The sequence below is a fragment of the Solanum pennellii genome, chromosome 9, assembly GCF_001406875.1.
Source record: "Solanum pennellii chromosome 9, SPENNV200".
Classification (NCBI taxonomy): Eukaryota; Viridiplantae; Streptophyta; class Magnoliopsida; order Solanales; family Solanaceae; genus Solanum; species Solanum pennellii.
In genome coordinates this window covers 23,516,857-23,539,246 of record NC_028645.1, presented here as the reverse complement: position 1 = coordinate 23,539,246, position 22,390 = coordinate 23,516,857, and the positions used below count along the sequence as shown (strand labels likewise).

Sequence of the window (22,390 nt, the reverse complement as noted above, 5' to 3'; positions counted from 1 at the left end):
TTCATTAATTAGAGCGTGTGAGTTGCCAATTCTTGGTGGGCCCCATATTGTGAAGTTTATTGAAATTCTATTGTTTCTCTTTTTTAAAACTCCTAGAGTCGCTCTATTAGTAATTTTCCTTATTAGAGTCATGAGTATTCTTTCATTACATCACGAATAGCTTATTGTCAAAAATTGTGTATTGTTTTGGCAATGTGTTGTTGAATTCTCAGATAGTGAAAGAATAGATAGAAATAAAAATAGGAGAAACTCTATCCAATTTTAGATAGAATATTGATGAGGCTTGCTTAGACTAGCTCCCAAAACACCGATCATGGTCCTTAATTTTGAGTCGTGACATCTTCATCACGACATTAAGTAAAAGTTAACATAAACAACTAACTTAACATATATTTTTTTTTAGGTAACGATAAAGTAAAAAGCAGTAGTTAGGAAAAGATTTGGTAAAAAAATAGTCTTTTATTTGGGAGAGATTTGGGAGAGAGTATAAATTTTAGGAAGGATGAAGGGTGTTTCCATGAGTGAAATAAAAGAAAGAAATGAAAGAGAGGAGAGAGGGGAAAAAGGGAAGCACAGGGCCGGAGGTGGAGGAAGAGGAAGAGACATAGCAAGAAGAAGCAAGACAGATAGAACCCTAACCAAGTCAGATCCATCCGGCGGCAATTGGCCTGTTTTGAAGGGCAGTATCAGATCTATATTAACCAATGGATGACCTCGATGTGTTAGCTCGAGACTTGGGTTTTCGGCACGCAGGAAAATCCGCACCAATGAGATCCGACGTCCGATCAACTTCTTCTTCTGATCCTGATCCTATGTTATTCAACGATATCTTCGGTGGCCCTCCTAAATACACCAATACCAATAACTCTGGCGATTACAATTACGATTCTATTTTCGTATCCGCCAAGAACAATAACAACAATGATGATAACATCAAGACCTCCTCCTTCCCTGTCTATGACAAGCCAGTGTACGACGACGATATATTTGACGGCTTACCGGGAGTAAAGAGCAAATCCCTATCTTCTTCATCTACACTAAGATTTGAGGACGATGTCTTTGCTACAATGACTTCTCCGCCTCAGCAAAACACTCATTTTGATGATCTCTTGGGGAATTTGGGGAGGAATGAGAAGGTGGCACAACCAAAGAGCAGTGCTGGTTCCACAGAGTTCGATGATTTACTAGCTGGCTTTGGAACTGGCACCAGTAGCTGGTATTTTCTCATATCAGATTGTATAGTTGGTGTAATTAGAAATTAATAACAAATGTGATCTTGCTGTTCTACCTAAGTTCTGTATTTAAGTGGAGCAACATGGTGGCTGGCCTGGTCATGAACAAAAACAGAATTTCATTCAGTTGCATGAAATATATTTGCAAGCACTTCTTATGAAAATCTTACTAGGCTGGAGATCAGTGGTTCAGAATTTGATTATTTGAATTTCTTGCTTGATATCATAGAATTTGAAATCTATATGGGCCCATTAATGTGTAGAACTTAGTATACTCCTCAGAGTTATTAAATGTATTGTTGATATACTAGAGCTATTAGATGAAATTAGCAATGTGTTCCTACTTCAAGTGACGCAGCTAAGGATTTGCATAGATAAACATGTATTAGAGAGTATTGATTACGACTCATCTATTGAGTATTGGCTGGCCCAGGGTTTGGGCTTGGGGCTTTCATGTTGGAGGTCTCAAGTTCGAAACCCCTTGCCAGCGAAAGCAAGGGGTTTGCCTTCTGGGTCGAGCTCGTTGCACCGGGCTTGCCTAGTGTGGGTTACCTCTCCTATGTAGTTTGCGAGCTATTGCATAGGAGCAGGGGTTTTATCCTGTGCGCAATCAAAGGGTAGCGACTGCGGGTTTCCCTTGTCATAAAAAAAGAAGAAGAGAGTATTGATTATGGAATGATGATTGTGTGTATACTGCCTGCTTATTATGATTGGCAGTTTGAAAATGGTTTTGTATCTTATCTACTTATTGCCCCTTTGTTTTGGAGGGCATGGAGAGGGTTTTGGAGTTGAAGTCCGAATACTTTTCTTCTCTACAATCATACAAAAGGGTAAAAACTTGTGTACTGCTCAAGATGAGAACATAATTAGGTCATCTGCTTTCTCTGGTGGACGTGCATACCACTTTAAGGGTGTAAATATTGCTTTAGAGGGCTGACATGGTAACCTTGTCGCATTTTATATGAAGAATTGGTTGGCCATATGGAATTTTGGAATCTCTCACACATTAATAGTCTTTGAAAATTGAAACCTTCATAAACTTTTTTGCTAATCTATGGAGTAATTTCCATTTATTGGGGTATGCTCCTGATTTTCCTAATGTTGGTTGGGTGAAACATTGTCACCTCTTGTTGTGACAAATGAGCAGATTTTGGTGGATTTAAAATGTTTGAGCTAAAACGAATTGAATTTTTGTTTTTTTCATGTTTCATATATTTGAGTATTATGTTGTTGTTACTCCGATAGAACTAAATCACTAATTGCACCAGTTCCTTTTTTTTTTTGCAGTTTTCATGTTGTTAATTTGAAGCTTTATTAGTTTTGTTGTTTATCTGGTAAAACGGATTATGTTGGAACTAATTAGTAAATACATTACTTTTTTTGTTTCTTTTTCCCTCTTTAGTGGATTAATACATGCTCTTGAAGTTTTGTAATAGTAGTTCTTGAAGTTTTGTAAATAGTAGAAGATCTTGATATTTGTATTTATGCATCTATGATCAACTCAAGTTTGTATGTTAGTAAGGCACAATAAAATTGTTCTTCGTTAAATTTATGGTGTTTCATTTCCCATTTAATTTTGTGTGTTTGGATTGGAAATTATTTCCTTGAATTTTATCAATAAGGAATAAAGTTTTAAGGATCTTATAAAAGTGAAAATAACATATGAACTCCTTAAAACTTTTTAATTCCTTCAAGAAAGTTTTTAATATGTTTCGCCTGGTATCATAGGGATTAAAATCAGTATTTATCAACTTTTGAGAGACCGAAAATGTTGACTCTTTTCAGTACTTTCTTTATAGTATATTAGTATTTAATCAAATAAAGAAAGTGGAGTAATTAGAAAAACCTTATCAATGAAAATATAGCTTTGGCGGGAATTATTGATAGGCTAACAATATAAGACAATTAGGGAATGATTGGAATATGCTTGGTGATATTATAAGTTGAAGTGACTTCATTCTGTCTTTATTTAGAGCTTGCTTCGTTTGGCTACAAGAAAAATATTCTTCTTTATTTGTTATAAGAAGTTCAAAGAAAATCAGAAATGGAAAAGAGCAAATAGATCTTTCTGCAGAGGGGAATTGTGAAAAATTACAAGTATGGAAATTCTTTCGTTATGTAACGTTTTTGATCATCTTGTATATGCAAACAGCATATGAACATTAGAATGAAATTTTTCGGTTGGTTTTCTAGTAAAATATGGATACTTAGTCCCAGTGTTGTGAAAAGCGTGCTTCAAAGCGAGGCGACACCGGTGCGCTTCTTTCTCCTGGGCAATGCGATCTGAAAAAGGAGCTCACTTCAGATAAAGAAGCGAGAAGCGACACTAAGGCAAAAGCGCGCTTTTTATAAAAAAGCGACAATTATTTTTTTAAAAAATTAGGTTTTTATTTTAAAAAAAAAAAATCTGAAATATACAATATAACTTAATTTTTCTTTCACGACTCTTCTTTCGCTTCTTCTCTCTTCACAACCGCGGCTGAGACTGTGTCTCTCTTCACACCTCGACCGCGACTACAGGTAAGTTTTAACCGATGTTTATTAGTTCATCTCTGTGAGTTCCTTTTCTCCTGAAATATACAATCTTCGCCTTTGCTTCATCTCTGTGAGTTTCTTTTCTCTTCATGATGCGACTGCTGTAGTTTTTTCTTCTTCTTCTCTTCATCTGTGCTGTGATCTGCTCTGTTTCTATTCACAATTATTGACTGCCTCTCCTCTGTTTTTTTTCATTTCTTTTGCTTTTTTTTTCGTTTTTATTTTGTGATCATGTGTATGCTAGCAGCTCTTTTTTTTTTGACACTTCTGATGATTAAGAAGATGATGACCAATTATAACCCTTGGTTATGGCACTTGAAGAGTTTGAGGATCTTGTTGAAGAATAGGAGTTTGAGTCTTTGTGATTTAATTATGTTTTTGATTTTTTGCTTTATATGTTATGACTTATGAGTATTACTATCTATTTTCTTTTAATGTAAGACTATATTACCTCTATTTAGTTATTTAATATTTTTTTTATTTTTATACTAAATGTCGCTTTTTTTTAAAAAAAGTACGCGCTTCGCTTCACGCTTCTCGCTTCTGTGAAGCAAGCCCTCATTGCTTTTTTCCGCTTCTCGCCTCCCAAAACACTGCTTAGTCCATATTTGTATGAGTTAGAAATAGATGGAGGCCCATGTTTACCCAACTGAAATATAAGTGATCCACTTCACTAGAATGTGGATTAATGGGCTGAAATTGCCAGCTCTAGTCAAGTCCAACAGGTAAGTGCAAAAATGCAACTTCTGTGGTAGAGGTGTTGAAGTCCTGTCAGCTGCGGCGATTAGTGGTTCAAATGAATCCATTTAGTAGTTAGGATGTCTTTGTTCAAAATACGTTTCTTCATTTAATTAATTAGATTTTCATTGTTTATGCTTCTCTTTCATGCTACCAGAGTTGGCTGAAATTGATTATTCAATTGTTCACTGTAAGTGGTATGTGTAGGATGAAAACAAGATTGTGCAGGGAGGTTGCCGAACTGGACCACAATAAATAAACTGTATTTGGCATGTAGAGAAAATTTAATATTTGCATATCATTTGCTAATTAGAGTTACTGATTTGATTAAATCCTATGTACTCCTATGCATAAAGTAAATTGCTTTAACTCTGTTGTATTACATTTTGATTATGTTATGATAAAAGCGGTGCTTTTACCACAGGTCATTTACAGATTCAACTTATCCTTCCAAACCAGCTGAAAATTCAAATAAAAGCTCAAGTATGCTGGATGATCCTTTTGTCATGCTAGAGTCAACTTCGGTGCCAGCAAATTCTTCTGGTGGGGAGTTTTCAGATCCACTGGAAGAGATTGGTAAGCTTGGTAAATCTGGAATGGCGAAAATTGGTGCTTCATCAGTTAGTGGAGGGGTGTTTGATGATTTTAATAAGCCTGTTCATCCATTTTCCCCTGAGAAGAAGACAGGAGGGAAGGACAGAAGCCCATCAAAGGCTGGAGCAGGAAGGAGTGATGCACATAACTCTCCCTCGAGAGAAAATATTGAGACACCGCCATTTAGATATTCTGAAAGTCACTCGCAGAAAAAAGTGCCTGGGGATAGTTTTCAAGAGTCTCCCCATTTTAACATGCCTTCAGAAGATCCTTTGAGATCTTTGGGTGAAGCTGCTCCTCCTCTGTATGCAGATAATGATCTTCACGAAACAAACTTCCAAGTGGATACATCCCCAAGATCAGAGGACCAAGTACAGGCTTCTGAAGATTTATGGCTTACTGTATCAGAGATTCCTCTTTTCACACAACCTACAAGTGCTCCACCTCCATCGCGACCACCGCCTCCAATACCACGGCGCGGTTCAAAGTCAGAAGCAAGTTTTTCCGCTTCAAATGCAAGGAAGGGTGAGGGTTACTCCTCTTCCCCTAATCACTACCAGTATTCTCAGAGTCCTAAGCAGGTTCGTCCTGCTGTTAAAAGCCCTCCAGTCTCACAGTTGGATGAACTTGAGGATTTCGCCAGGGGTTGGTCTAAGAGTAGTATTGATGAAAATGCTGATGCTCTTTCTGGAGAAGAGATGAATGGAAACTCTGTAGCTGCTGCATCAGCAGCTGCAATGAAGGAGGTTATGGATAGAGCTGAGGCCAAATTTAGACATGCTAAGGAAGTCCGAGAAAGAGAATATGCAAAGTCTGCTAAGAGTAAGGAAGCTGTACATCTGGAAAGGGATGAACAAGCAATAAATGAAGTGCAGGAAAGAGAGTTTCAAGGAAACAAGGAGAGACTAGAAAATGAGAGGCGACAGTGGGAGAAGGAAGAGGAAGAAAGAGCACAAAAGAAGCTTGAGAGAGAAAGGGAGAGATCCAGGGAGCTTGAAAAAGAAAGGGCTCGGCAAGCGGTAGAAAGGGCTACTAGGGAAGCACGTGAAAGAGCAGCAGCTGGGGCACGTGACAGAGCTGCTGCTGAAACCCGTCTAAAAGCAGAAAGAGCTGCTGTGGAGAAGGCTGCAGCTGAAGCTCGAGGACGGGCTGAAAAGGCTGCAGTTCAGAGAGCACAAGCAGAAGCTCGGGAAAGAGCTGCAGCAGATGCTAAAGAAAGAGCTGAAAAGGCAGCTGCAGATGCAAGGGAAAAAGAAGCACGTGAAAAAGCTTCTGCCGCAATGGCCGAGGCTGAGGCACGAAGGCGAGCAGAACGAGCAGCAGTAGAAAGGGCAGCTGCAGAAGCTCGAGAAAGGGCAGCTGCAGAGGCTCGAGAAAGGGCAGCTGCTTCTGCAAGAATGAACCAACAAAGGAATGATAATGATCTTGAATCCTTTTTTAGTATGGGTAGAGCCAGTAGTGCACCAAAGACAAGAACAAGTGTGAGTAGCGAACACCATTAAGATATAGCCTATTGTTCTTTCAACAGTACTGTTCATTATTTTGTTAATTGTTTTGATAAGCAATGATATATATTTGTCACTCATTCTTGCTGACTTTTTACTTTATTCGTTCCATTTTAGGACAACATATTTGACTCGCCGTTTCAGAATAAGGCAGGACCTGAAGGGCCAAAATCAACAGCTGGTGTAGCGTCCTCCAACATTAGGAAAGCATCTTCCACGACTAGTTTCGTGGATGATCTTTCTTCTATTTTTGGAGGTACTCTCTTTTGTGTCTTCATGATCTAACATTATGCATCTGATTTGGTTTTAAGCTGTTTCTTGCGGCTTTACTATGCACTGTTGAACTTCACCAGCTTCTGCATCATCTGGAGAGTTCCAAGGTGTTGAAGGGGAAACTGAAGAAAGAAGAAGAGCAAGACTAGAGCGCCATCAACGTACTCAGGAGCGTGCGGTATGCGTCCTGACAAATTATATCTTTCCTTCTAGTCATTGGATATTCAGTACAATTTTCTGATTACAGATTTCAGCATGTACCATATCAGTATTTCGCTGTTTGCACAATAGGTTCTATGTATTTCTTCATAGTTGTTATGTATGTGCTCAGGCTAAAGCTTTGGCTGAGAAGAATCAGCGCGACCTTCAAGTGCAGAGGGATCAGGAAGAAAGACATGTAAGTTTTGTTTTGATAAATAACTTGCAAAATCTATAATTAGGAATTCAGTTGCAGCCGATATACTCGCTCTGTCTCTCATAGAAGTGTTATCAAAGGCAGAAAAGTGTAAATGCACAAAGGATGGGACTTTAAGCCCAAAACACAAATAAAATGTGTGCTTTAATGGAGAAAGGCACAAATGAAATATGTGTAGTTGGAGAATAATTGCTAAAAGCTGAAACATCAATTATATGAATAAAGTAATTGAAGAAGTTACAAATAGCTGAAATATATATTATTTAGTGTTGGTCTCTTCAAGATAGAGCCGATGAGCTATGCGGCAAGGGCCTTACTGTCTTGGTGCCTATTCAAATACTGCCAAAGTGAGGCAAAGCGGTTAGTATTTTGTGCACCTAATATCAAGGTTTAAACACTTCTCAAGCAAGCCTGACTACATTGTCACATATTGCCTTTTCGGCCAACTGATTTGGAGGCCAAAAACACTTTTTTTTTGGAAATTTGAGGTGTTCGACCAACAAGTAGAAGTGCTAAGTAGAAGCAAAGACAGTTCTCTACGGTTGGGAAGAAGCTAAAAAATCTTGGTTCTTGAAAAAAGTAGAAGCAAAAAGCTATTTTATCAAAGACAGAAGTATTCCTACCAGAGAGACATATTTACCAAGTATATCCCTCAATAATTTCTTATTGTAAAACAACTTGATGGTTACTACGTTTAACAAGTCATTTCCTTTTAATGAGATCTCCATCATACCTCTTCATATTCTTGCCACAATTATCAAGTTGTATTTTTATATAATATCTTTCCAGCATCAGTTATATTTATTTTGAGTCCAGGGTCTGTCGGAAACAACCTCTCTATCCCGCAAAGGTAGAGGTAAGGTTTGCGTACATCCTACCCTTCCTAGACCCCACTCGTGGGATTACACTGGGTGTGTTGCTGTATCAAAATATATTTAACCAGAAATATCGGGAAAGTCCTATTAATGCAGAAGAACAACAAGAACTGCAAAAACCTTTTGAAGAGGAAGAAGTTATGTTTGGACTTAAAGCTTGTGTCATTGACAAAGCACCCGGTCAGGATGGGTACTCTATGGTTTTTTTGTAAAATGCTGGGAGATTGTGAAGGAAGATGTGATGGCAACTTTTCAAAACTTTCATTCGCATGAGATTTTTGAGAAGAGCTTTAATGCAACATACATAGCTCTCATTGCAAAAAAGTATGGTGCCAAGGAGTTGACAGATTTCAGACCAATCAGTCTGGTAGGAAGTGTCTACAAGCTAATATCTAAAATTCTCACAGAAAAATTGAAGAAAGTGATGCATAAGCTAGTTGATACACAACAGATGGCCTTCCTGAGAGGTAGACAAATCACGGATGCAATTCTCATTGCTATTGAGTGTTTAGATTCAAGAATAAATGACAAGATTCCACGAATTATGTGCAAACTGGATATAGAAAAAGCATATGACCATGTCAATTGGAACTTTTTGCTTGGAATCATGCAGAGGATGGGATTTGGAATGAAGTGGATCAGGTGGATGAGATGAGATTTTGCATAAGTACTGTCAAATTTTCAGTGTTGATAAATGGGTCTCCTGAAGGTTTTTTCCCTTCGGACAGAGGATTGAGACAAAGTGATCCCCTCTCACCTTTTTTGTTCTTATTGGTGATGGAATGTTTAAGTATCATGATAAAGACAGCTCACAACAATGGTTGGATAAGGGGTTTCAGTGTTGCAAAGGATGGGAATGCAAGAGTGGAAGTCACACATTTACAATATGCAGATGATACTCTTATCTTTTGTGATGCAGAGGAGAAACAACTCAAGATTCTGAGGGTAATACTCATCCTTTTTGAAGCAACTCCCAATCAATGAGGTGAATAGAATTCAACAACTTATAGAAGTCCTGGGAGGAGAGATGGGGCAGTTGCCAACTATCTATTTGGGGATGCCCCTAGGAGCAAAAAGCAAAGTCAAAGAGATTTGGAATGGAGTGGTGGAGAGATGTGAGAAGAGAATGTCTAGATGGAAAGCAAAATACTTGTCAAGAGGAGGGAGATTAGTTTTGATCAATTCAGTCTTAGATCTATTCCAGCCAAAGTAGAGGAAAGAATTGATGCCATAAGGAGGAATTTTTTGTGGAATGGAGAAAAGGAGTACGAAGGTTTTCATTTAGTTGAATGGAAGACTGTAATCCTATCAAAAAAGTAGGGCGGTTTAGGCATCAGAAATTTGAGAAAACATAACAAAAGCTTGCTTATGAAATGGCTGTGGAGATTCCCTAAAGAAGAGCAGACATTGTGGGTGAGGGTGATCCAAGCAAAATATGAGAAGGAAGATTTCTGGAAGCCCAAAGAGGTTTTCTCTGCTTATGGGATCAGTTTGTGGAGGTCAATCAGAAACTTGGGGTATGTTTTTTTAAAAGAACAAGCTTCAACGTAAAGAGTGGAAGGAAGATCAAGTTTTGGGATGATGATTGGTTAGGAAAGGCAGTCTCAAGCAACTTTTCCCAGATATGTACCTTCTAAATCAGCAACAAATGTCTACTCTACAAGAAGTATGGACTCCTCAAGGATGGAACCCGACATAGAGAAGACTGATGCAAGATTGGGATGTGGAAAGACTGGCTGAATTTTATGGCACCTTAGATCAGTATACAAGACCAAAGGAAGGAGATGATACTCTCAGGTGGAAGTGCCATAACAACTGTTTATTCACAGTTAGCTCTGCTTATAAGAGTTTGATTCAGACGGGGTCTCAAATTAGTTTCTTGCCCTGGAAGCTTATATGGAAAGTAAAAATTCCCTACAAAGTGACAGTATTCACTTGGCTGGTAGTGAAAGAGGCTACTCTAACACAAGAAAACCTCATGAAGAAGGGCATACAAATGTGTCCAAGATGTTTTTTTTGTGAGCAAAAGGCAGAGACAATCAACCATCTTTTTTACACTGTAAAGTGGTTAGCCAACTATGGAACTTGTTTACTAATTTCAGAGGCATAAGGTGGACTATGCCTAAAAGGTCAGGCTCTAGTAAGCTGGAACTATGAGGGGAGTGGTAGCATGGACAAAAACAGATGGAAAATTGTCCCAGCAGTGATACTGTGGACCATTTGGAAGGAGAGAAATTCGAGATGTTTTGAAAGTGTTAGCAGTTCTCTGCATAGGATTAAAACGAACTGCATTATCACTTTTTGCTATTGGTGTAGTTCGGAATATATAGATGATCCTGTAGCAATTGTAGACATCTTAGGATTCTTGTAAGATGAGATAGGACCTAGAGATAGATTTTCTTTTTTTTGGGGTTGCTGAGCCTACTCAGTTGTAAGTAGCTCTGTGATGTAAATTTTTGGGACACCAGCCTTAGTGCTGAAGATTTATACAAAAATTTGTTACCTTTGTCAAAAAAAAAATCGGGAAAGTCCTGTAAAATCCAAGAAACAAGAACACAAAAATTTGCATCATACCAAAAATAGATGTAAAGTAGCCGAAACTGCATCTCAAAAGTTGCACCATGCTCCGGAAATAGAAAAAAAAAAAGGAAGACGAAAACTACACCTCAAATGTGGAGTTGGTTAAATATTTGATGATGACCAAAAGTACTCACTTTTACTTGAGTACAAAACTGCTCAGTGAGTATATATAATGACCATTTTGAACTTACCCTCAAACACAAGAGGCCATTTTTTGTATTTTTCTCGAGTTCCTTTTTCTTTTAAAATTTTGTGCTTATCAAGAACTGTATTAGAGTTATTTTCTAATGACTAGTTTATGACATTATGTCTGTAGTTCATTCTTGATATTAACAAGGCAGATGTTTTTGCATCCCTCTGTTTCCAATTTAACCATTTCATCGAAACTGCCTCAAACTTTGCATAAGTTGCACGTAAGTTTCAATATTTCAGTATATGATTATAGTAACTAATAAACACTTCTAGGCTTGAGGAGTTGCAAGAGAATGACTTAATAGTTGAAGAAGCATCACATTGAATTGAAATAAAATGATTGCATTGGTGGAATGTTGTATAATACTTTGATGTCATTTAATGAAATTACTTCATCAAAAAGGAATGTTAAATAGTTTTATCTATGATATGGAGATATTTTTGGAGGTCCCCAACATACCTCATGCTGAGGAATACAACATGGAGATATTTTTGGAGGTCTCCAACATACCTTAATGCTGAGAAATACAACATTACCAGTTTCAGAAAAACATATGGAGACTAGAAATGCCAGACAGTGAACGTTGGGCCTTTAATGCTCAACATACACGCAAACATAGTAGTCAAATTTGTAAAGTGTGAAGAAAGGCCAAAGTTTGTTTGAGTTTTAAACGCAAAGCCAAATGAAGCATGGACTTGAGAGGAAAAAATGATAAATAGAAATGTAATGCAAGAGAATGTAATTGTAAACACAAATAATAATTGCTTACACGAGGATAAAAAAACTATAATGAAGCTATATATATGTTGCAGTTCTCTTAAAGACAACCCATTAATAAACTGATAAAGGTGAACATGCCTTAGCACCTTGACATATACCTAACCGCTTAGGCGAAACAAAATAAGCTTTGAGTGTTTAAACGAGCCTTTACCAACACTGTCCACAAAATAAATGCAGTGGAAATCAAACGTCTATATGGATATAGAATTGGACAAGAACGAAAAAGCATTTGATAGATAGTGCAGGTAGCACACAAAAGGATAAAAGATAGAAGTTTGCGAGAAATGATTTGTCATGTTTCTATGTGACTAAATAATGATTGAATATGGAAAGATAAATATGATGATGAGATAAAACTAAAATCACATGGTGTATGGACTTGTAATCTCTCTAACCAACGAAGACTAGCTAAGAACAGATGTAATGGAAGCAAATAATTTGTGAAGGTGATACCAACATTTGGATGGTTTCTATGCTTACAATAGGAGTATGTCGTTTGTTAAGAGTCTTTTTCCTCTGGTTAAAGATTGGACATTCGCGTAAGGATTAGTCTGAGATACAGGGTGATTTTTAGTTTTAGAGAATTCCTGAGAACTTGTTCTAGGGTTATACATCTTTTTTGCTTTTTGATGGGTCTGTTTCCTTAGCCTCTCCTACAAAGCTTCTTAAATAGGCTCTTTTTTAATATTCTTTTGGGCATAGGGTACGTACAACCTTTCTTGTTCTGTTTTCCCACGAGTTGAGAATCAAAGTGGTTTACCTTGCTAATGTCATGCGTAAGACACCAGCTTCAAAGTCTTTATAGAATATACGTACATGTAAGGTGACTAAACAGCTTAGCTACTATTCATAACCAAAAGTTGACTCTATTACAGTATTACTGAAAATCCTAGTAATACAGGCATTATAATCAGCAACTGACTAGCTGGAGAATTTTGTTGCTGCATGAAGCACACTCATGCATTGCCTTATAATATTTTTAGTTTAAGATGAAAAAGACAAATAGAGCAAGAATCAACACAAATAAATCATACAGTTAAGTCAACTAATTTGGAGTGAGGTGTAGTTGATTGATTGTGTTAATATGCAAAACCTAAGTAGCGATACTTATATATTGGGTACAACGATAATTAGTGCAAGGAAACTTGTTATGCTCTGTGATTCGTTGCTTTTAAACATGTGACATTTTTAGTGAACTGACATGAGCCAAGTTTTGCTGGTTTCATGGTTGAACTAGCGTTGCTATGGATGAGCTTGCTTTCTCTTCTTTCCTTTTTAAGTTATATTTGTATCATCATCCTTTGCTCTTTGACTTTTCTGTTCATTCCTTAATCTCATTGATTTACTAATTGTTGCAGAGAATTTCCGAAACATTAGATTTTGAGATCAAGCGATGGGCTGCTGGAAAAGAGGGAAATCTGCGTGCACTTCTATCGACTTTGCAATATGTGCGTTCAGTTTCCAAACAAATTCTGTGAATATTTTGTTCAAAGTAATCCATTCCCAATAAACCCTCTGCCACCTGAAGGAACACTGGTGTTTCTTCTAAAAGAGAATCCTAGGAGCCAAAGTTAAAGCTCACAAACAGCTCACTCTGTCTTTTTTCTGTTTGGTTACTATTTTCTTGGAGATAGTTACCCTCTGTCCTCCCACTTTAAACACCATGAGTAAAAAGGAAATGGATCTTCTACTTTCTAAAATGGAAATTCTCAAGCAAAAGAGACTGCAATTTCAAAGTCACGGATCATAATTTTTTTGATCTAGTATTGATTAGGTTATGATCTACTAGCTGACTATCTTCTACTTCCTCAAATATCTGAACTTTCTGCTCTTCCTAATAATAATGAAATGTTGCTCAAAGTAGCTTCAACTTTTATTTTTCCTTATGATGTGAATTTCTCTTATTTTATTTTTCATTAGGTGCTTTGGCCTGAATGTGGCTGGCAGCCTGTGTCCTTGACCGATTTGATTATGGGTGCCTCTGTCAAAAAAGTATATAGAAAAGCAACCCTTTGTATTCATCCTGATAAGGTGCAGCAAAAAGGTGCCAACCTTCAACAAAAGTATATTGCCGAGAAGGTTTTTGACCTACTGAAGGTATTGAACTGTGATCAATGCATTTTAAATCTGTCATAAATTGCTCTTTTTGTTTTCCTTGGGTAAGGCATGCATTAGGTTCCCAGCAACTGTCATGATTAACATTATTGTAAAGCAGCGGGTAGAGAGCTACTCCTTTCTAAGGCATGAGGACTCTATTGTTCTATTGTCAGTGTAGGCTGGGTGAACCTATTGAGAATCCAAATTTGGGGGGTTGTAACTATCCATATATTTTGACTACTCACTTCTTTCTCCAATCTGTTGATTTTTAAGTGGCCAGGGTTTGTGCATCATCTTACCTGAATTGCATATCTTGAGTTATTGTCTTTACCTTTGCAAAAATTATCATCATAATATCTTTTTCTGCCTATGTTATTTTTGACTGCAAAACTGTGTTTTAGCTCATTCTCAAGTTATATATTTTTCAGGAAGCGTGGAACAAATTCAATTCTGAAGAACTCTTCTAGAGACTCAGTTTTAGGTCCCTTTTGTGATTTTCAGAGGTGGTATATTTTCCTAAAGTAAGCTCGTCCTTGCTATCTATGACTCTGATATCTGGCATTCCCCAGCATGAGGCGTTTGATTGATTTCTATAGCAGTGATGAAGAAGTGAAGTTTCAGTGTGTTGTGTAAATTTATGTCAATGCCAGAGACTTGTGGCTTGTGGATAACGTGTTGGTGTAGAGTAGCATTATTTCCATTCGTGTTGTGCTTCTATAGTGCGTGCATGTGGTCACCCTCTGCATGTGATCATTTGTCTTCAATATTCTTTTTGGTCTGCAGTTATTTGTGTTGGAGCCTGGAAGAGATGTCAGTGTTGTTAGCCGTATGCAACATGGAAAGAGGCATTGTAATACAAGATGTAAAATCCTATGTAATATCCCATTCATTTATGTGAAAATTTTGTCTCCGCGAGGAAAAAAGATATCACTTGATTTCTAGATACAGTGTTGTCAAGATAGTGTTTTGCGGGTGCTCAAATTAAAGCTCGTGTGTTTTGTTTCCAACTTCATATAATGTCTTTAGTATGTGCAGCCAAACCTTTCTATAGTGAAGTGTTTGTCTCAAGGTTTCATGTCTTCAGTGACATTTGGCATTTAGATCTTATTTTTTATTAACAAAATTATTTTTTGGTACTTTATGTTATAAATGAAAACAAAGTACTTTTTAAATTTAAAATCACACTTTTTTATTAATCAAAAGGAAGAGACTAAGACATTACAAATAAATTGATGACTAATTGTTTGATGCCACAAAGAACAAGAAATGAAAGGAATCTTTATACAAGGTAAGATTGCTTACAACAGGCTCCAGTGGTTGATCATGCACCACCCATTTTACAAGCATTTAAAATTAATCAAAAGCGTAAATATATCAAGGTTGATGTAAGGATTTTATAATTGTAGGTCGTCTTATAAATTATAATCTCTTAGTGGCATTCTATGGTTTGAATTGATAAATATTTTTGTCTAAACCTTCAATAAAAAGTAATTTATTTGTCAACCATTTTAACAAAATAATAGAGATTTTTACAAAATATTAGAGTAATATAAAGAATGTACTACTAAAATGAATGCCGTTGTTGTAGGTAGAATACTATTATAGAGAGTGACATATAACATGAAAAATCACATCATTATAATTATGTATATTTGCATTTGATGCACCAAACTAGCAAGTTCCAAGGTGACACACCTTGAAGTTTAGTGGTTGCAATATCCCTTACATTTTGAGTATAAATTTCATCAAAACCTTGCTTGAAGAAAAGCAGTTGAATATCATATAATGAAGGCTGAAGAAGAAAATATAATAATATTATTCGTGGTGCCATGAAAAGACTTTTGTCCTTTGATCTAGAGTTAGAAAATGGAACTAGTGTGATAAGAGAAGAGGGAACATAGGATTGTATAGAATCAGTTGGATTAACCACAAAACCGAGATAAATAGTGTTCCCACCACTTGGTTGATCAACTTTAGCAAACGTATCACCTATAACTCCACATTACAATCAAGGGAAGCACACCAAAAAAGGAAGTGAAAAAATGGCTACATTACAACCTCAAACATGCTGCACCCCTGACAGGTTATGTACAGAGCAGTCAGATCAAATCTAGTTTCAACGCAGAATTTTGGTTTTAACCTGCATCCTTGATCGAGATGGTCTGAATGAGCTTCATCCAACCTATTTCGTAACACCTCAAGATTGACCTGGAAAAACCGACTCTGTTAATCAGATTTGTAATATGTTCCAGAAATTACCAATTAAACCTGAGTGCAGACAAATACACACATAAAACTCAAATGTTATCTTACTAGTTCTCAATGGTGCACCAATATCCAAAATGTCATACAATACTTCACAATAATAGATTACAGCGACAGCTCAGAATCTGGTTTGCAGATAAAAACAAAAAAACTGCAAGGCTGTGTGGTGGGAAAATATTTTTCAACTCAAACCTAAGAAAGTAAGAAATAAAAAGGCGTCTAATTAACTCAAATCAGGAAGCAGGTGTTTAGAAATATAACAAAAAAGTTTAGAAACTCTGAAAAATACGCAAGACATGGAAATTAAAAAACACTAACCTCATCATCTCTGTTGAGCCTGAGTCCACAAGGAGAGCAATAGATATGATGACAGTCCTCTTTCAACTCTCCTTGCTTGCAGATGGGACACCAAACCTCCTTGCCAGCCTATTGGAAACATCAAGTTATTAAAAAAAAAATCACCTATTATCAGAAGTGTCTGGCAACTGATAGACCGTGTGAATTTGTACTGAATGTATGAATCTGCAACTGAAACATATAACAACAATGCCAAAAGGCAAAACTTGAATGAATCAGTGAATATGTATCATCAACAAAGGATTCACGCACAAATGTAAACACATGAAACAGTACCAACTTTCTTTCATTAGCCATCTTCCAACTAATCCTGCCTAATATATTCACTACAGCATAATCAATTAGCCATCTCATTTGCTCTAGTGTCATTATATGACCAAACATTCTGTTATCGAGGTAGTATCACATTAGATATAATGTCATTGAAATGTTATTTTTTATAGGGGAAGTATACGGTGGTGTAAAAAGTATCAAATTAGAAGTTGATAGAAAATTTAGACTACCAATGCCATGCTATGACTCACATTCTCATGAAACAAATAAGAAAAAAATTTCAACTCCTTGCTTAGTGAAATAGGGACTAAAAAGGGTTTTCTAACAAAAAAAATTAACATCGAAGATGCACATCTTTAACTTTTTGACTAATCTGAACTGATAATTTGAAAGGTTGCTTTTCTATTTTGGCTTTAATTGTGGACCACATACCTTCTCATTGAGGTTCATGTGCTCGTAGACTGCACGAGCCAAATACTCATCTTCTTCATCCTCCCAAGTTTCATTTGAAACTTGCTCTGCGAGAAGCCATAACAATTTAACTCAGAAGGAAGGTTAATTGAAATGTAGTTCCTGAAATAACCCCCTTCCTCCTTCACGGGAAAAGATAAAACCAAAAAAGAATAACTAGTTCTGTTTGGTATAATATCATTCACGACTTTCTGTCACCTTCTAACTTTGGAAAAATGAGTCTTTAAGCTCCTCAATAAAGAATCCATTTTCCCTGAGTTCATATACAGTAGGCTATGTCTATTCAGAAAACTGAGGTCTCTAAAATCCATCAACAAGGTGGAGCACCAAACTCCAGATGATATGGAAAAGACGTTCACCTTTTGTTTCTTCCATCCTGAGATCTTCATAGAAAATCCTCTGCATTTCGAGCAGCATTTCCTCACAATCACCTTGATAAGTTTCATGAAGGCCATCATATTCCCATATAGAATCATCCAGTGCGAGGGAGAATTTAGAATTATCAGAAGTCTCACTCTGATATGAGTGCTTAAATTTCTGTATTTCGTCAGAAACTATGTCCTCTAGAGATGACTTGACGAGATCCTGCAACAACATAGTCTAATATAAATTCAAGGAACAAACTAATTACCTTTTCTTGGAGACACAAAGTGGGATAAGTTGGGACTTGGGAGGCAAACTGATTACCACATTCAGAACCGACAACACACCAAGCCTTTGAACGAGTACAGATTTTAAAAGGGAACTTCCATTTTTAAGGGAAAAGCTGATTAATAATGACAAACATGTGACAAATAGGAGTCCAGTCATAGGGTTCCATTGGATATACATAAAAAAAGAGCAGAAAATGTAGGGATAAAATAAATTTCAGATGCAATGAAACCGTGAAGATACATGTCACTTGAAAAATATCTGTCTCAGCTAAGGTCTTCTGATACGCCTAGACACCAAAAGACATACTAGAGAAGAGAAAATTTTCAGTTTACAAAAAGAATGTTGTCCTCCAAGTAAGCCTACACTTATCAGTACGAAGGAAAATCACCTTGAAAGAACTTACAGATTATTTGTTGTTGAGTGACATACAACAAACTCAAGTGCTGTTCCGATTATTTTTTCCAGACAATAACTCAGGGACGAAAATTAACAAGGTTGCAGCAGTTCTCATATTGATGGTCATTCAACGGGTCAAACCAACATAACCACTTTGTACGCAAAGTTTTATTGACACGAAACACATTTTGCTACACATGGATCAGCCATCACATTCCACTTAGCTGGGTCTTCCTCCTCTTCACTCTATTGTTTGATAGTAAATAGTAAATACTTTACAAGAGGCCTTGATCAAGAAGATAGGTGCTAGCATATAACAAAGGGAAAAAAGAGGGATGATATAACAAAAAGAATGTTGAGCAGTTGCATGAGATATTCCATAGATATGCAAGCGCTACACAACAACTATTCCCAGCACTCTACTACCCAGTCAATTTTGTTCCACTTAATCCCTCTTTCATGGCCACATATCTTTCCGGCTAAGGAATGGGAAATCTTTCTCTTGTTACGTGAATCTAATTTTCATTTCATCGAGGAAAAGCCATCTTTTTCTCAATCCAAGCTAAGTGGTTTAGATTTCACTCTATCTCTATAAAAAATATAATATTTTCCTAACATTAGAGGTTCTCTACATATCCTAGTGAGATACAAATCTCTAAAGAAACTAAAACTACTCCTACTAAATGAATAAGCCTTCCATCTTAACTAGTTGATATCTATCACCAATAAGGTCTTTGGAGAGAATACACAATGCAATTATATCATGTCATGGTAGTGAAATCACCTGATGTGGCTGATTGTTGGCGAACCTTAATTTCCAAAGAAGGCGGCTTCGATCTTCTCTGACCCTTGTGTAACAATTTTCTCTCAGCTACAAACAAACAAACACTTAAATCAAACATTGGCAAAATTTGTACAACTAAACAACACTAAATTTTTACCTTTTCTTTCCATTTCGGATAATTATTGAAGCAACTCTGAGCTTTAAGAGAAGCCCGAATTTGGACTCTCTCTTCTTCGTTTCCTGACATTTTTAGATTGCTATTCATGAAATCACAATACTATATATATTTCTGCATAATTAATTGTTGCTTTTTTATATATATAAATAAATAAATAAAATTGGCCTTTAGTGCTAATTTAGACTAATTTGCATTTTGCATCCTCAATGTATGCTTCTTTTTTTTTTTTTTACTTATATTTTAGAAAAACTATATAAATGGATCATAAAATTCAAAATAATTTAAGAAATACCCTTTTTTAAAAGAAAAAAATTACAATCCATACCCACATTTCGTTTAACTGATATCAAATCAGTATCATATATTGTATTGTTATCTGTAAAGCTAATATTTTTGCTTAACTGATACTAAGTTAGTATATATATACCATATTGGTATCATTACGAATCATTGTTTAAAAATTTTTGTTCAGAATTCAGGTCGCGAATCGGGTTGGGTAAAAAATATAGTATGTCGGCTTACTCGACGTTTTAACCCATAAAACATTTCTTTTCACTTCCTAACCAGAAAAGAAAGCTGAAGGAAGGTTCTAATGAAGTTATTGCATGATGAAGGTTAGTTTTTATCAATTTCTACCATTAAAGGGTGCCCCTGTGCCTAGAAACATGATCTTTACACGTGGCAATTGTTTTTCCCTTCCATTAGTTGCGTTTGAAACTAGTTTTTGAAAATATAAAATGATAGTTATTGTTGTTTCTTCAAGATTTACACTTGGTTTGCTAAGGTAATCATCTCGGACGTTTTTATTATTGTTTTTACGAAGTTCTATGGATATTTCATCAAATTGGGGCCATATGACAGATCTTTCGAGTTAAGCTCAATTATGAATTGCTATAGTGTGTACCAGTTGTGTGTATATAATGTTTGCGAAGCTTAGGATGTAAGGAACAAGTTTTATGAAGAAACTGTGGGCATTTGAGTGTTCATTGGAAAGGTATGTTAAGGCTAAGCTCCGTTCTTCATTTTAGCACGACTCTTGAGAAATTTCTAAAATACTAAATGTGATATTTTACTTTTCTCTTGCTATAAAGACCTTGTATGAAAGACTTTGGGATCTCAACCGAATTATTTACATAATTCTCGATTTTTTGATTATAAGTCCATATGTATGAATTCTTGTTCAACCTTCGGTGGTGTGTGTTAAAAATATTACATGAGACCCTTATTATTTTTAATTAGCTTTCTTTCCCCTCTGAAGTTTATTATGAAAATCTTTAAAGTAACTCACAATTTTCAACACTCTCAAACATAACTTAAATGTTTAAACTATTAAAACACTTGATTTTGAAATACTTCTTTTATAAATCATCTAAGAACTAAGTATAGGAACTAAATAAATCACGTTAAACTTGTTGTGAACATCTTCAAGCTTAGATTATCTTTCTAAAAGCCGGGTTAAGTTTTCAAGCTTATTCGAAAGAACATATGAGGTTCCATGAGATGGTTAGATGTCATAAGTGATTACGGGATTATGAGAATAAGAGTACACAAACAGGCCAAGATTTGCAACGTGACAACGGTAATATACATGTGCTTTAAATTCATGACATGGCATGCTATGCATTCTACTCTCGAGCTATAAGCAGGTGGTATGGGGCCTATTGCCTATATTTATACGTATAAGACACTTATGACCACAAGTTGACGAATATAATGTCGGTTAGCTACCAGCAAACACCGCCGTTGCTAGCATTTGGTTGAATATGTCATGCATTTGCATCTATATATATGTATTCATGACATACAATTATTCGAGCATACCATGCATATTTAAATAGTGGGAGGCCAAATGTCAATCATGAAGATTATTTGAGTTTCAATTTCAGGTGGTATCTCTATTACCCTTTTACAGTAGCTGCTTATCATACTACTTTTCGCTTTAGATACCAGTATATTTTTATTCGTACTCACGTCCCATTGCCTGAAGACGCTGTTTTTTATTTCGTGCGAGTAGGTTTAGGCATAGATTCTGATCGAACCACCCGCTAAGATTCATGTTCAGTTGTGAGTTGGTAAGTTCCATCTTCTCCTGGGGTATCAGAGGATGTTAGGTTTGTTGTACATTTTGGGTAAAGTCGGGGCATTGTATTGATAGTGCTTATGTCACTCGTAGAGGCTATTATGGACACAGTTTTTTGGGTTGTCTTTTGTAAGTTTCCATCTCCAGCCTATAGACTTGGCGTCTCTCTCTCTCTCTCTCTCTATCTATCTATCTATCTATCTATCTATCTATCTATCTATATATATATATATATATATATATATATATATATAGGTAGGTGTGTCTTCAGTTGTGGCCTCATCAGCTAGCTCGTGCATTTTTATTTTTTTGGGCTTGTCTACCATTGGTTGTATGAGTTATTATCATACAGGTCATGACCTTCACGGTCTAGGCTTTACATTTAAGATGTTGTGCTCCCTGATCTTTTTGCCTCACAGTTTGGTTAGTTAATATGTTTCAGTGGCTAACTTGATCAACTAGGTTGTTGAGTGCCAATTATGCCTCCCTATTTTGGGGTGTGACACTCGCTCAATTTGAAAAATATTATTTCCAAGGAATAGAATATACCTTGAAAGCTCATAGACCGGATGGAGGAAATGAAGCAACACATGAGAAATTCATAGTGTATATTAATCATGTTTTTAGGGAGACAAATCATGTGACAGATAAACTAGCAAACATTACATTAGATCAACAAATCTAAAAAAATGTGTTCAACTCTTCACAGCTACCAAAACACTTCGATAATCATTGATTAAGCTCAAATTTCAACACGAAAAATCATGATAAGATGGTAAAAACAATATTCATTAATGCAGAGGAGGGACTAACCCATTTTGCTGTTTTTTGGTTGTTTTTTATTTGGTTTGTTGGTCACAGTTGTGGCCTATTTTGCACAGAATTAGTTTGAAATAAAAAGGCCATTGACCTTATATTTAAACCAAAAAAAAAAATTGATTTTTTTTCCGTATAATTAAGCAAGTGTTCAAACATAATATTTTGTTATTTTAACATTATATAATAGGAAACAACAGGTGCAAACAGAGTGTTAAAAGCAAATCATGATTTCACCAAAGCCCTTACGTTAATCTGCCAATTTCGTCGACGGGTTGTGAACTTCGGCTGACATTATC

The 22,390-nt window shown here is 36.2% G+C and overlaps 2 protein-coding genes across 2 annotated transcripts; one reads left to right on the top strand and one right to left on the bottom strand.

The window, feature by feature from the left end:
- Positions 1-508: 508 nt before the first annotated feature.
- On the top strand, positions 509-14,829 carry LOC107031243 (auxilin-related protein 1). The gene is made up of 8 exons (XM_015232535.2): positions 509-1,216; positions 4,930-6,580; positions 6,722-6,860; positions 6,958-7,055; positions 7,209-7,274; positions 13,079-13,168; positions 13,641-13,817; positions 14,246-14,829. The coding sequence occupies exons 1-8, from the start codon at positions 705-707 to the stop codon at positions 14,282-14,284; spliced, it is 2,772 nt and encodes a 923-aa protein (XP_015088021.1). The 5' UTR covers positions 509-704; the 3' UTR covers positions 14,285-14,829.
- Positions 14,830-15,603: 774 nt separating this feature from the next.
- LOC107029657 (RPA-interacting protein A) lies at positions 15,604-19,294 on the bottom strand. Its single transcript, XM_015231090.2, has 6 exons — positions 19,175-19,294; positions 19,018-19,104; positions 17,543-17,768; positions 17,145-17,230; positions 16,401-16,508; positions 15,604-16,025 (listed from the first exon to the last, which is right to left on the bottom strand). The coding sequence occupies exons 1-6, from the start codon at positions 19,280-19,282 to the stop codon at positions 15,864-15,866; spliced, it is 777 nt and encodes a 258-aa protein (XP_015086576.1). The 5' UTR covers positions 19,283-19,294; the 3' UTR covers positions 15,604-15,863.
- Positions 19,295-22,390: the final 3,096 nt, after the last annotated feature.

Excerpts from the sequence above, each read along its gene's own strand:
- LOC107031243 (XM_015232535.2), top strand. The coding sequence starts at position 705 with ATGGATGACCTCGATGTGTTAGCTCGAGACTTGGGTTTTCGGCACGCA. Across the intron at positions 13,169-13,640 it reads TTCTATCGACTTTGCAATAT|GTGCTTTGGCCTGAATGTGG; the intron begins GTGCGTTCAGTT and ends ATTTTTCATTAG. Across the intron at positions 13,818-14,245 it reads AGGTTTTTGACCTACTGAAG|GAAGCGTGGAACAAATTCAA; the intron begins GTATTGAACTGT and ends TATATTTTTCAG.
- LOC107029657 (XM_015231090.2), bottom strand. The coding sequence starts at position 19,282 with ATGAATAGCAATCTAAAAATGTCAGGAAACGAAGAAGAGAGAGTCCAA. Across the intron at positions 19,105-19,174 it reads ATCCGAAATGGAAAGAAAAG|CTGAGAGAAAATTGTTACAC; the intron begins GTAAAAATTTAG and ends GTTTGTTTGTAG. Across the intron at positions 16,509-17,144 it reads ACATGAACCTCAATGAGAAG|GCTGGCAAGGAGGTTTGGTG; the intron begins GTATGTGGTCCA and ends TGTTTCCAATAG.